The sequence below is a fragment of the Peromyscus eremicus genome, chromosome 22 (assembly GCF_949786415.1).
Source record: "Peromyscus eremicus chromosome 22, PerEre_H2_v1, whole genome shotgun sequence".
NCBI classification, from domain to species: domain Eukaryota; kingdom Metazoa; phylum Chordata; class Mammalia; order Rodentia; family Cricetidae; genus Peromyscus; species Peromyscus eremicus.
In genome coordinates, this window is record NC_081437.1 from 11,154,305 (window position 1) to 11,168,285 (window position 13,981).

The 13,981-nt window shown below is 47.0% G+C and overlaps 1 protein-coding gene across 1 annotated transcript in view; it reads left to right on the forward strand.

Moving 5' to 3' along the window:
* Positions 1-200: 200 nt before the first annotated feature.
* The window catches only part of Kcng3 (potassium voltage-gated channel modifier subfamily G member 3), a 53,147-nt gene continuing 39,366 nt past the window's right edge, over positions 201-13,981 (forward strand). The window contains exon 1 of the mRNA XM_059248729.1: positions 201-592. Coding sequence (XP_059104712.1) covers positions 201-592 — 392 coding nt within the window. The remainder of the gene's footprint in view (positions 593-13,981) is intronic.

Below are 13,981 nucleotides of genomic sequence, written 5' to 3' on the forward strand. Positions count from 1 at the left end.
TGTCCCGGGAGCTGCTCAAGGACTTCCCGCTGCGCCGCGTGAGCCGGCTGCACGGCTGCCGCTCGGAGCGCGACGTGCTCGAGGTGTGCGACGACTACGACCGGGAGCGCAACGAGTACTTCTTCGACCGGCACTCGGAGGCCTTCGGCTTCATCCTGCTGTACGTGCGCGGCCACGGCAAGCTGCGCTTCGCGCCGCGGATGTGCGAGCTCTCCTTTTACAACGAGATGATCTACTGGGGCCTGGAGGGCGCGCACCTGGAGTACTGCTGCCAGCGCCGCCTAGACGACCGCATGTCCGACACCCACACCTTCCACGCGGCAGACGAGCTGGGCCGCGAGCAGGCTCGCCCTGCCGGGCCCGAGGCGGCTCCCTCCCGGCGCTGGCTGGAGCGCATGAGGCGGACCTTCGAGGAGCCCACGTCGTCGCTGGCCGCGCAGATCCTGGCCAGCGTGTCCGTGGTGTTCGTGATCGTGTCCATGGTGGTGCTGTGCGCCAGCACGCTGCCCGACTGGCGCGCGGCGGCCGCCGACAATCGCAGCCTGGATGACCGGAGCAGGTACTCCGCCGTCCCTGGGAGGGAGCCCTCCGGGTAGGACGCACTGCTTCTCTGCCCGTCCAGTCCGTCCCGTCCCGTCCCGTCCCGTCCGTCCGTCCATCCGTGCCGTCCGTCCGTCCAGTCTCCGTCCTGTCTGCCTGGTGGCCCTGCCAGGCTTGTTCCTGTCCCACGAGGCCCCTAGCGCTCCAACTCAGGGATGTGTGGGTCCCCAACCCCGCCCCTCTTTCCCAGGCACAGCCAGCCAGTGTGCGTGGGCCTCACCTTTCAGGATAAAACCCCCAGGCTTTGTAGTTTAATTCTAAGCAAATAGCAATCTTCTAACTAGATTTCTCTAAACTTTTATTGCTAATATACAATAATTTACACGACAATTCAATTTGAGCTAAGAGCACTTTGAAATGTGTGCCAATACGGGTGGTGTTTGAAAAGATGATGCTGTCTCGTTCCGTAGAAATGTGGTCTGCTGCACACTGCCCACACATTCTGCACACCCTGCCCCTGGCATAATGTGTGCTGGGATGGAATTGCCGTATTATAAAGGAGGCTAATTTAGCGTTAGACTCTGAATAATGGATGTCGGTGCCCTTTTCCCTTATTTCCAACCAAGTACGGGCCTAGCACATTCCTGTCCACTGTGTGGTATTCAAGATTTACGGTTTCATGCAGAGGGTCTTCAGTGTGGGGAAGAAAACACCAACAACTCTTACCTTGGGAGAGAAGAAAAATTGAAACTTCTCCAAACCCAGGAACAAGATTCGGTAGTTAAAGCGTTCCCCCCCACACACCCCCACCTCCACCCTCCTTTACTAGGATGAAAGGAAAACACTTGAATCTTTCCTGGGTTCGTACTTACCTCTTAATGGCGATAACACTTTTCTGTTTTTAGAACAAGTGAGTTTATTTTGCATATTTGGTGGGAGGAATAAGCAGAACTAAAGTTGGACTTTGAGAGGAGACAGCCATTTTGGGCATAAAACCCAAACTGTGTAATCTCTTTTACCCTTTGTTGGATAGCTCTTTGGAGAGTTCCCCCTCTCCAGTCACTTTCTGTTTTAATTTTTCTTCTCGCCATTCACTTTCAAGCCAAGATTGCACCCTGTAATCTTTTCCTGATGGGCTGGGTATGCTTAGGGATGGCGGTGTTTGTTGGTATGACAGTGGATTGCTCCCACAGAATATTCTTCCTCTAGGGAGTAAAGATTTCTGTATCAATCTTAGGAGTAAATACAGTGGACTAGTAGCAGAACCCATGACCTGTATGCCACCTCGGTGTGAAATCCAAGATCTGTGCTTGGAGAAGAAATACATCAGGGAACTCATTGTAATGTTTTGGTGTGTTCGGTTATGGTGCTCTCGTGAGGCAACACGGTTTTATGTTTTCACTTCACGGATGGGAACTACTTCCCTGGTGCCCCAATCATGCAATGAAATTAACTTCTATATATAAATAAAGGGACCTTGATTTTTCTTGGGGCGGGGGAGAGAGGATCATAGAAAAATGAGCCACGAGTGGACCGGCTTTGAAATGGTTCATCAGTCGATGTCGAATTCGAAGGCTATGGACCGAGCTCATTAGCAAAGGAAACGGGAGGGTTTGTCTGAGAAGTATAGATTCTGGGGAAGATGACGACAGGGAGAGGAGTAGGCAAGAACAGGGAACTGAGTGAGTGATACTTTTGTTTTGAAGGACGGAAGGCGTTTGGGGAGAAAGATCATTCATGTAAAGCATTAGGATGAATACTGATTTTAGATAAAAAAAAAGAAACAAGAAAGAGAAGAGGCAGAGGAGAGAGAGAGAGAGGGAGAAAGAGAGAGAGAGAGAGAGAGAGAGAGAGAGAGAGAGAGAGAGGAGGAGGAGGAGGAGCTGCCAAGGAGGGGAAGAAGATGGAGTAAGGCTTCGTTTGTGTATATGTATCTTAAAAGTATGTATGTAATTATTCAAGTCAAACTGTTTCCTAGAGACACAGATATTTCAGGCAAATGCATGTTTTTCTTGGCTTAATGGCCCAGTTTGAAGCTTCTCTCTCTGAGTGTAGGTATAAGAAAGCCAGTGTCTGTAATCCCAGACACGCTGGAGGACAGCCAAATGAGGATGTTGTACATTGCCCAGGAAGCCCCTCACTGGTCTCCTCAGCTGGCATGGTAGAGTCCCTCGGTCCCTGCCAGCCTGTGGCAGCTAAAATGAGTCCTTTGACCAGGAATCTGCTGAATAAAGCCAAAGTCCCCTCCGTCCATCCTCTCGGACACTTGACCTTAACCGTCACCTGCTAAGCAAGTGTCCAGCCACTTAGTTATGTCCCAGCCTCACAACTCACCAGTCTTGTTTCATCTCAACACGCATTTGTGTCCTTCCTGAGTGTGCCCTTCTTCTACTCACTGAAGCTGTTCCAAATGCTGTTAACTTTTCTTGTAAAGAGAAGTTGATGTAGGACTCAGAGGCACAGTGGATTTCTAAGAGTCGAGGTCTTCCGAGAAAGCCTTCAAGGTCACGGAGGGTGGAAACAGGCCATCCTGGAAAGGTTGTGCACTGTCCAGCACTGGCAGGGGGGGCGTCACTTACATAAACTGGTTTATGCAACCTGCACCATCCTGGGTCTTGCTTAAGAACAAAATAGAGTTTTCCAGCAAAAGGAACAGCGTGGGCATAGGCATGAAACTTGTATGTTATGTTTAGGGAGTGTGAATCCGGTGATAGAGTGTGAGGTGGCTGGAGAGCATATACGAATAAGGGGAAGAACCCTTTAGTTGCAGCCATGGCTACCTATTGGCTGGTTTGTATCATTTGTGCTGAGGAACTTGTTCATAGAAAGCAGAGAATGTGGTAAGTGTGGACCATGCTCGGAGAGGGAGGAGATTGGACACAGGAAAGATGACTGGGCATGGAGGCACACAGCTCTTACTGTTCCACTCATGTTCTGTGCAGGAGGGTCAAGAGTTGGAGCCTGTGCTCCAACGAAGCGAGACCCTGTCCCCCAAAAGAAGCAAGGGCTGGGGATGTTAGCTCAGTACTAAACTGCCTGTCAAAAGTCCCTGGGTTTGAGTACCAGCCCTGCAAAAAACAGAAGAGTTGGGAGGTCTTGGCGTGGGGTCTGAGAGCTTGTATTGCTTTGGGCTTGTGAAAATAGAGACTACATAACAACTCTGGTCTGTGAAAGAGCTGAAATTCCTCCAGAGCCTTGCGAAGATGGGAGCCGTAGGGTCTGACCAGGCCGACTTCCAGGAGCTGGGAACACTCAGTACCACTCACAGGCTCCGTCGGTCTGGCCAGCCCTGCCTGTTTGTCCCCAGGCCACCTCTGTGCCCCCTCACAGGGCAGTTCCTAACCTAATGAAATGATCATTCAAGCCCAGCTCAGGTTCTCTTCGAAGCCTTCGTGGGCCGCCTTCGTAAATGAGGTATTTCCTCCCCACCTTGAGGGGTTGCTGGTTTGTGCTCTTCCTGTGTCATTTGTCATGGCCTTCCTAGATGGCATTTCCTCATAAACACACCGTAGCTCCTGTACTGGGTTTGAAGAAAAGCCCATGAAGGCAGGTCAACTCATTCATACCCCACCTCACATACATGCCGCCATTTTATTTTTTGAGTCCATCTTATGTGGCTCAACTTGATGGTTTTCCTGCCTCGGCCTTCTTAGTACTGAGATCACAGGTGTGTACTACTACATGTCAGCTTGAAACATACTTTCCCTCCCTTTGGGCGCTCGGGGGTAGGTGGGTGTTGAGACAGCATCTCATATGGCCCAGGGTGGCTTGAGATTCAGTAGTGTCCAAGGATAACCTTGAGTTGTGCATTCTCCTGCTTAACGTTACCTCCCACATGCTAGGATTACAGGCTCGGGGTGTGTGGAATGTGCACACACAGAGGTGTGTGTGTGTGTGTGTGTGTGTGTGTGTGTGTGTGTGTGTGTACAGGTGCATGTACATGCAGAGACCAAAAGTTGATGTCAGATGCCTTCTTAGGTCACTTTCTACCTTATTATTTGAGACGGGGTCTCTCTCACTGAACCTAGAGCCGATGGATTCCACTAGGCTGGCTGACTGGCCAGCAAGCTTCAGGGACCTCCCTTTCCAGTGTTGGGATTACAGACCTGGCCTGCCATGTCCTGCTTTTATGTGGATGCTGGGGATCTGAAGTCAGGTACCTTACTGAGCCATCTCTCCAGATTGGCATACATCTTTTGTTACAGTCTGTCTGAGTTAGGGTTTCTGTTTGCTGCGAAAAGACACCATGACCATGGCAACTCTTAAAACATTTAGTTGGGGTGACTTACGTTTTCAGAGGTTCAGTCCATTATCATCATGGTGCACACCATTATCATCGGTGGTGTGCAGACAGACCTGGTGCTGGAGCTGAGAGTCCCACATCTTGATATGCAGGCAACAGGAAGTGGTCTGAGACACTGGGCGTGGCTTGAGCATATACAAGACCTTAAAACCCACCTTCATAGTGACACACTTCTTCCAACAAGGCCACACCTACCCCAACAAAGCCACACCTCCTAAGAGTGCCACTCCCCTTGGGGGCCATTTTCTTTCAAACCACCACACAGTTTAAAGAGCTGTTAGGGGTAAAGTTCTGGATTTCGCTCTTTAGGAATTGAAATACTTTATTCTCTAAGACCCCCATTAAAAGACAACCACCATTGCCTAATGTTCTAACAGAACACTGCCTGGTGTTCTAGCAGATTTTTGCTGCTTATTGAGGAAAAAAATAGATCCTAGTTGAAAAATTATCGTGAGGCTGGGTGTGGACCAGCCTGGGCTACATAGTGCAACCTCTTCTGAGGGTATGTGTGGCGGGGGAGATTCTGAGCATTCATCACCTGGTAAGTTTCTGTGACTGTGGTAGTCTGTGGGTGCACAAGCTTATCAGGTGGGGTTCCTGTTCTTTTGGAGCGTTCTAACTTGATGATAGTGGGGTGGGGAGACAGAAAACACAGTCAACAAATACATAAGAATTTCAGATTGCGCCGGGTGGTGGTGACGCATGCCTTTAATCCCAGCACTCGGGAGGCAGAGGCAGGCGGGTCTCTGTGAGTTCCAGGCCAGCCTGGTCTACAGAGTGAGTTCCAGGAAAGGCTCCAAAGCTACACAGAGAAACCCTGTCTCAAAAAAAAAAAAAAAAAAAAAAAAAAGAATTTCAGATTGCAAAAGGGGACATTGGATATGAGAGAGTTAGCTGTGGGAAACTCAAGGGAAGGGTGTTCAGGGTAGGAAGAACAGTAATTGAAGAAGTTTTGAGAAGGCAGTGGGTCCAGCTTATAGAAGTCCGTCTGGTAGGCTAGAATTTATTTCCAAGACAAATATGTGGAAGACATTGACAGAGAGCTGAGGAATCCCCCCCCCCCCCCATGGAAGGAGTTTGCATTTTCTTTCAAGCATGACACAAGCTTTGGAAGGTGTTTTTTTTTTTTAATGATTTATTTATTTTTCTTTTATGTACATTGATGTTTTACCTGCACGTATGTCTGTGTGAGGGTGTCAGATCCCCTGGAACTGGAGTTACAGACAAATGTGAGCCGCCATGTGGGTGCTGGGAATTGAACCCAGATCTTCTGGAAGAGCAGCCAGTGCTCTTAATTGCTGAGCCATATCTCCAGACACAGAAGTGTTTTGCTGTTGTTTAGATTTATTTTTTTATATATGTTTTGCCTTCCTATATATCTGTGTACCATATGCATGCCTGGTGTCTGTGGAAGTCAGAAGAGGACCTGAGATCCCCTAGAACTGGAACTATGGATAGTTGTGAACTACCAGGTAGGTTCTGGGAATTGAAGCCAGGTCCTCTTTAAGACCAAGTGTTCTTAACCACTAAGTCATCTCTCCAGCCCCCTGGAGGTTTTTTTTTTTTTTTTTTTTTTTAATTTATTTATTTATTATGTATACAGTGTTCTGCTTGTGTATATCCCTTCAGGCCAGAAGAGGGAGCCAGATCTCATTACAGATGGTTGTGAGCCACCATGTGGTTGCTGGGAATTGAACTCGGGAACTCTGGAAGAACAGCCAGTGCTCTTAACCTCTGAGCCATCTCTCCAGCCCCGCCCCCTGGAGATTTTTTAAGAAATTATATATATATATTCTGATGTAACACACACACACACACACTGTGATTAAGCCAAGGGCCTCGTGCATGTTGGCAGGCACCTGCTAAGCCATATTCCCAGCCCCTTGGGGATCAGTGACAGTCAGGCAGGAAGGTGAGCCTCGGCCTAGGGGCACAGCTGTGGAGAAGATGAAGAGATTGGACTTAGGCCAGTGATGGGTTCCATTTTACAGCATCTCCTAGAACAGGTGTGTTAGCTTCCCATCACTGAGAAAATACCCGAGAGCAGTAACTTGAAAGGAAGCATGGTATAGCTTGATTTATGGCTTCCAGGATTCAAGCCGGGGACTTTTGGTCCTGTGACTTTGGGACTTTTGTGCAGCCCTCATGGCTGGAGCCCAAGGCATGAGACAATGCTCACCTCACGTCCGGGAAGCAAAGGGAATAGGAAGTTGTAGGTTTTTGGTTTTCTTGTTTTTTTAATTTTGTTTTGTTTTGTTTTTAACTCCTTACTCTTTGGGGGCCTGTCACCCAGCTCCCAGATAAATACTTATTCTTACTTTGAATGCCCAGCCTTAGCTTGGCTTGTTTCTTGCCAGCTTTTCTAACTTAAATTATTCAGTTTCTCTTTAACTGTGTTTTACCTGTGGGCTTTTTACCTTTCTTTATTCTATATGTCTTTCTTTCCTTCTTACTCCATGACTGGTTGTGTGGCTGGGTGGCTGGCCCCTGGTGTCCACTCTTTCTCCTTTTCTAGCTCCTCTCTTCTCGAGATTTCTCCTTCTATTTATTCTCTCTGCCTGGCAGCCCCGCCTGTTTCTCCCTTCTGCCTAGCTGTCGGCCATTCATCTCTTTATTTGAACAATCAGGTGTTTTAGACAGGCACAGTAACACAGCTTCACAGAGTTAAACAAATGCAGCATAAAAAGAATGCAGCACATCTTTGCATCATTAAACAAATATCCCAGAGCATAAACAAATGTAGCACATCTTAAACTAATATTCCACAACAGGGAGGGGTCAGGGTCCCAGTATCCCATTTAGGATACCATTGCAGTGGACTGATTCCTTTCTCGTAGGCCCCCACCTCCTGTTACCAAGAGTCCTTCAGTGCCTGGCCTTGGGGACCTTCATTATGTAAGGGTTCACTGGACTAGGAGGGTGTGAGACATAACTGAGTGAGTTGTCCTCAGACCTGCAGGCATGCAATGCCCCTGGCTCGACCACTTCAGCCCACACAGACTGAGCACTGAATACAGTTCTTTTCTATGGGGCCTGCTTCCTCTTTGGGGGTGTTGTGAGGAGGACCCCAGAGGGTTGATGAGAAAGGAGTCAGAGAACATTCCCCATGCTGTATGACTGAAGCCATCTCGGTGAGAGGACTATAACGTCATCTTAGTTAAAATCTGTAGTGAATGTACTTACAGGCCCCCAGATAAACAAATGTGACTAATTAATCTTTGGGCGAGCGTGTTCTTGCTTTATCTGAGTGATGAGGTAAAGTAGATTCTCCAGGCAGTTTTGCCTTTTAGCTGTGGTTGAGTCTCCTCCTGCCAAAAGAGATTCCTGGTTCTTTTTGGCACTGTAGCATATAGACAAGTTACCTCGTAAGATTACTAAGCGTCAGCCTGGTGTGGCGGCACATGTCCACAATCCCAACACTTAAGTGAGCTGAAGTCTGGAGACTGCAAATTTGAGACCACCCTGAGCTACGTAGTGAGACCCTGTGCTGGAGAGAGGGCTCGGTGGTTAAGAGCACTTGGTACTCTTGAAGAAGACCTGGTTCTGTTCCCAGCACCCACGTGGCAGCTTGCAGACATCCGCAACTCCAGTTCCGGGGGGGCTCTGACGCCCTCTTTTGGCCCCCGAGGGTACTGCATGTATGTAGAACACAGGCATACATGTAGGCAAAAACACTCATAGACATAAAAGTAAATAAATCGCTGGGCAGTGGTGGCACAGGCCTTTAATCCCAGCACTCGGGGGGCAGAGGCAGGCGGATGGATCTCTGTGAGTTCGAGGACAGCCTGGTCTACAGAGTGAATTCCAAGACAGGCACCAAAACTACACAGAGAAACCCTGTCTCGAAAGAAAAAAAAAAAAGTAAATAAATCCTTTTTAAGAAATAAAAAAAAAATACTAAACATGGGTGCCTATTTTATAAAAATGTACCCTTTGATAGCTGCCTGTGGGAAGGTCTGACTTCTGGCAGGCAGGTCCGGTATAATAGCTCTGTCTGATCGCTTTATCTGTGGACTTGGTCCTCTCTCTCCATCAGTCTCCGTAGACGAGGTCTGAGTTTTTAATCAGTCCGGCATGCAAAGCCTTTTGATAATTTTGATCTGTTCTTCCTTTGGTTCTTTGTTACGGTTGGTTCGTGTGGGGATTCTGATCTTTAATTTGTATCACTTTGTTGTGGTGCTAAGAATTTGAGGAGACTGTAAAATGTTTAACTTTTCTTGTGTTACTTTAAGCCCCTGTTAAGAGAATTTCGGAAGTCAGAACGCAGCACCAAGGTGATGGAAATTTAAAAATCAATTGTGTTATTTCCACTGCCTTTGTGTTCGATATTACATAAACCCAATGGGCTTTGGAGTGTGTTAAAAATAAGAGCACTGTTTGAAATTGCAGAGGAAAGGTCCACGGGCTTTCACTCGGCAGATAAGGCGGTGATTTGCACAAGTTGGTAATTAATAGATCGCTGATAAGATTGGACGTAACCCAGGACCTCAGTTAAACCCTGTTCTTTCACCCTGAACTTTTAAGTGTGGGGAGGGTTTTTATGTCTGTTACCAGTTTTCAGGTTCTGTGAAAGGTTTATTTTGTCAATGCCCTTTTTTTTTTTTTTCTAGTACAGGGCTTTTTTTTTTTTCTCTCATTTTGATGAGCAAGTCATTTTAAATGCTCTTCTTATTTATCTATTCTTAATGAAAACCTCACCGAGTATCTTTGCGGGAGGGGGGGTGGTCGGGGAGAGGGTAGAGTGTCAAGCACTAGTATGCCCCTCTCTCCTCACGCCCTGTGCAGTTCCTGGGTTCCTTTCTTGGCCTTTCACGCAGGCCAGGCTGGCTTTCAGCTTGCTCTGTAGCCGAGGATGACCTTGAACTCCTGATCCTCCTGCTCCATTCCCAGTAGCTGAGTATTCTTTCAGGAATGTTCCGTGCACTATACACGTAGACATGCACACATACATGCAAATTACATGCGTAGATAAGAGTGTACATTATACAATATGTTAAAAATATGTATAACTGGGGTTACTCTATAAGCTTGTTCAGTAGTTTACCTTAAAGTTTTTTTTAAGTGTGTGTGTGTGTGTGTGTATATGTGTCTGTGTATAGATATGGGTATGCACATGCATCTGCAGAGGCCAGAAACACCAGATCCCCGGAACTAGAGTTACAGGTGGTTGTGAGCTGACTAACGTGGGTTCAGGGAACAAGCACGGGGCCTTTGCAGGAGCAGTACACACCCGTAATTGCTGAGCCATCTCTTTGCCTCCCAAGAATTTGCTTTTGTCACTTAACAGTGCATCTTGGGACTCTGTCCATATCAGTTCATTTTTGCCTCTTCTTCCCTTTTTTTCTTAAGAGAATCTGGCAGTCAAGCCTAGATTTCAGTTGGCCCTGAAATCCTGATCACCTGCCTGTCTAGTACTGGGGTTATAGGTGTACAACACCGTGCCTGGTACTCTTGTTATTTTTGATACCTGTGTAGTATTCCAGTGCATGAGTAAGCCATGATTCATTTAGCGAGCATATGTCTGGGACTGTTTTCGACAAGATGATTTCAGTCACATGGTGTGGAAAATGGCCTCTGACTCTCCACTCACCAACCGCTGCCTGGGGTTCACCCTGCTAGACACTTCTCATGACACCTTAACATGGGAGGCAGCGGTCGTAGGAGAGAATTGTATTCACTGTTTGATGAGTGGACAAGTCAGAGGGATCTGTGATACTCATGGGCCTGAGGACAGCTTCACCAGGTAATGGGAAGTAATAGCTATAACACGCGCGCGCGCGCGTGTGTGTGTGTGTGTGTGTGTGTGTGTGTGTGTGTACCACAGCCTTAAGTAGATTTTCTTGGCTTTATTATTCCAATTCTTTTGTTTTTTGTTTGTTTGTTTGTTTGTGTTTTGTTTTCCAAGACAGGGTTTCTCTGTGTAGTCCTGGAAGTGCTGGAGCTAGCTCTGTAGATCAGGCTGGCCTCAAACTCACTATTTTTTCAATTCTTAGGCCATGTCTTATTGTCTGTCCTCTCTCTGTCTCTCTCTGACACACAGGAATGGATGACTGAATGATCATTGTTTTCTACTGTATGGATTGAACCCATGCATAGGCAAGTGGCAGTCCATACTATTTTAATCCTATGGTTTGGTTGTGAGCTTATAGAAGTAAAAAATATGCTGGAATTTTCTGTGCATCCCACCACTCACTGGTTGGATTTTTAAATAGCAAAAGATAAAGAAAAACTAGGTCTCTTGATATATAGACTTGTAAGGCTCAGGCAGGAGTACTGCCTCAAATAAAAGCTTCAAACATTTTTAAAAACCAAAACCCTGAAGTATTTTGTGACTCAACATTCTGTCTTAGTTCAGGTTTCTATTGCTGTGAAGAGACATCATGACCACGACAACTCTTTTTTTTTTTTTTTTTTTTTTGAGACAGGGTTTTTTTTTGTGTAGCTTTGGAGCCTGTCTTGGAACTTGCTCTGTAGCCCAGGCTGGCCTCAAACTCACAGAGATCCACCTGCCTCTGCCTCCCAAGTGCTGGGATTAAAGGTGTGCACCACCATCACCCGGCAACTCTTACAAGGAAAACATTTAGTTGGGGTGGATCGCTTATGGTTTCAGAGGTTCAGTCCATTATCATCATGGTGGGGAGCATGGCAGATGTGGTGTTGGAGTAGTAGCAGAGAGTCCTACATCTTGCAGGCAACAGGAAGTTGACTGAGACAATGGGCAGTATTTTGAGCATAGGAAACCTCAAAGCCCACCCCCACAGTGACACACTTCCTCCAACAAGGCCATGCCCACTCCAACAAAGCCACACCTCCTAATAGCACTTCCTATGAGATTATAGGGACCAATTACATTCAAACTACCACATATTGTATGGCCTTCAGATTTCAGTGTCTGTGTCTAAGGTTTTATTGAAAAGCAGCTATGGTGATTCTTTTACTCATTGTCTGGCAGAATCGAGCAGTTGTAGTATATGGCCTTCAGCAGGACATGATGGTGCATGCCAATAATAAAGCCCGGCACTTGGAGACAAAGGCAAGAGGATCAAGAGTTCAAGTTCGAGGCCAACCTGGGCTTCATGCAACTCTGTCTCAGAAAGCAAGCCCCCAAAGAGGCATTATGTACCTCAAAGCCTGGCTGCCTACAGAGGAAGTTTGCCAGCCCCGGGGCCTTCTGAAATGATGGCCTCACTCAGATCTAATGAGTTCACCCATTTTGGTGGTTCAGCAGTCTTGACCCTAGGGGCTTGCACATGTTAGGCAAGGATTCTACCTTTGAGTTGTATGCTTAAATCGTTTATTTAATTTTTTTTTTTTTTAATTTTGACACAAAATCTTAGTAGGTTACATCAGCTGGTCTTGGGCTCTGTAAGCCCGCTCAGGACTTGTGAGCGTCCAGCCAGCCTCACCTGGGATGACAGACTTTTGTGACCAGGCCTGACCCAAGCTTGTGTTTTGTCCTCTGTGTCCAACTGAGACTCCTCTGGCTCACTGCTTCCCTGGGCCTGAGTTTCCTACTTTGTAGAAATCAGCATAGCAATGGTACTACCTTTTTGGGTGTCTGAGAAGGTGAATGACTTACGGTTGTTTCTAGAGATTCTGGTGTCAGATGCTGCCCTCGGATCCTGCTGAGGCATCCAGACACACAGATGGTTCTGCTTTCTCCTTACCGGAACTTTTTATCCAGTCACAGTTGGGGTGGACTGAGGACTTGTGTTTACTATCTCTGCTTGGTAAGGGAAATCAAGTTCTCATATGCTAACAACCATCCTGTTTATTTTAGATTTGCCTAATTCATGTGTGTGTATTTATTTGTTTGGGTTTTGTTTTGTTTTGTTTTGTTTGACACAGGGTCTCTCTCACTATGTAGCTCTGGCTCTCCTAGAACTCGCTGTATAAACCAGGCTGATACTGAACTCACAGAGATCCTCCTGCCTCCACCTCCCAAGTACTGGGATTAAAGGGTGCACCACTGTGCTTAGCTTCATGCGAGTTTTTTTGTTTTGTTTTTATTTTGAGACAAGGTCTTGCTAAGTTGCCTAGGCTGGCGTGGGAGTTTCTATGTAGCCCAGGCAGACCATGAAACTTCTCTCTCTCAAAAAATTTTTATTCAGCTATTGAGAATTTCATACACATATACAAGGCATTTTGATCACATTCATCCACCCCTCCCCTCTCCTCATTTATCACATTCCTCTGTCAGGATATTCATGTCTGGGTTCCGTCTCAGAAACCTCAGAGGTTCACCGCGTGGGAGTTGATTGTGAGACGGCAGGGTACAGTACGTGCAGTGAGAGGCTGCACCCTGACTTCAGCTGTCACGTGCCCTGTGCTGGCAAACGGAGAGGGGATGGGTGACCAGAACCTGGATTCATGAACTAGGTCCTGTTAAAACAGGGACAGGCACTTCAGCAGCATCTTAGAAGTTGATTTTAGGGCCGTTAAGATGGCTTAGAGCAGTGGTTCTCAACCTTCATAAATGTGACCCTTTAATGCAGTTCCTCAGGTGGTGCTGACCCCCGACCATAAAATTATTTTCATTGCTACCTCCTGACTAATTTTGCTACTGTTACGAATCATAATGTAAATCTCTGTGTTTTCTGATGGTCTTAGGTGACCCCCGTCAAAGGGCCCTTCATCCCCAAAGGGTCGTGACCCACAGGTTGGGAATCATTGGCTTAGCAGATAAAGGGCGTTTATTGCCAAGCCTGATGGTCAGATTGATCTCTGGGGCCCACACAGTGGAAGGAGAGAACTGACCCCCACAAGTTATCCCCTAGACCCCCCACTTGCATGCTGCGACACACACGTAAATAAGTAGATAAAATTTAAGTTTATGATTATTTATTTATTTATTTTGGTTTTTCGAGACAGGGTTTCTCTGCGTAGCTTTTGGAGCCTGTCCTGGATCTCACTCTGTAGCCCAGGCTGGCCTCGAACTCACAGAGATCCACCTGCCTCTGCCTCCCGAGTTCTGGGATTAAAGGCGTGCGCCACCACCGCCTGGCTAAGTTTATGATTTTCTATGAATGTTAAGTACATATAAGAACAGGAAATTGAACCTGCTGTGGTGATCCACTCCTATACTCTCAGCCCTCGGGAGGCCGAGGCAGGAGGATCATGAGTTTGTGGCCAGCCTGG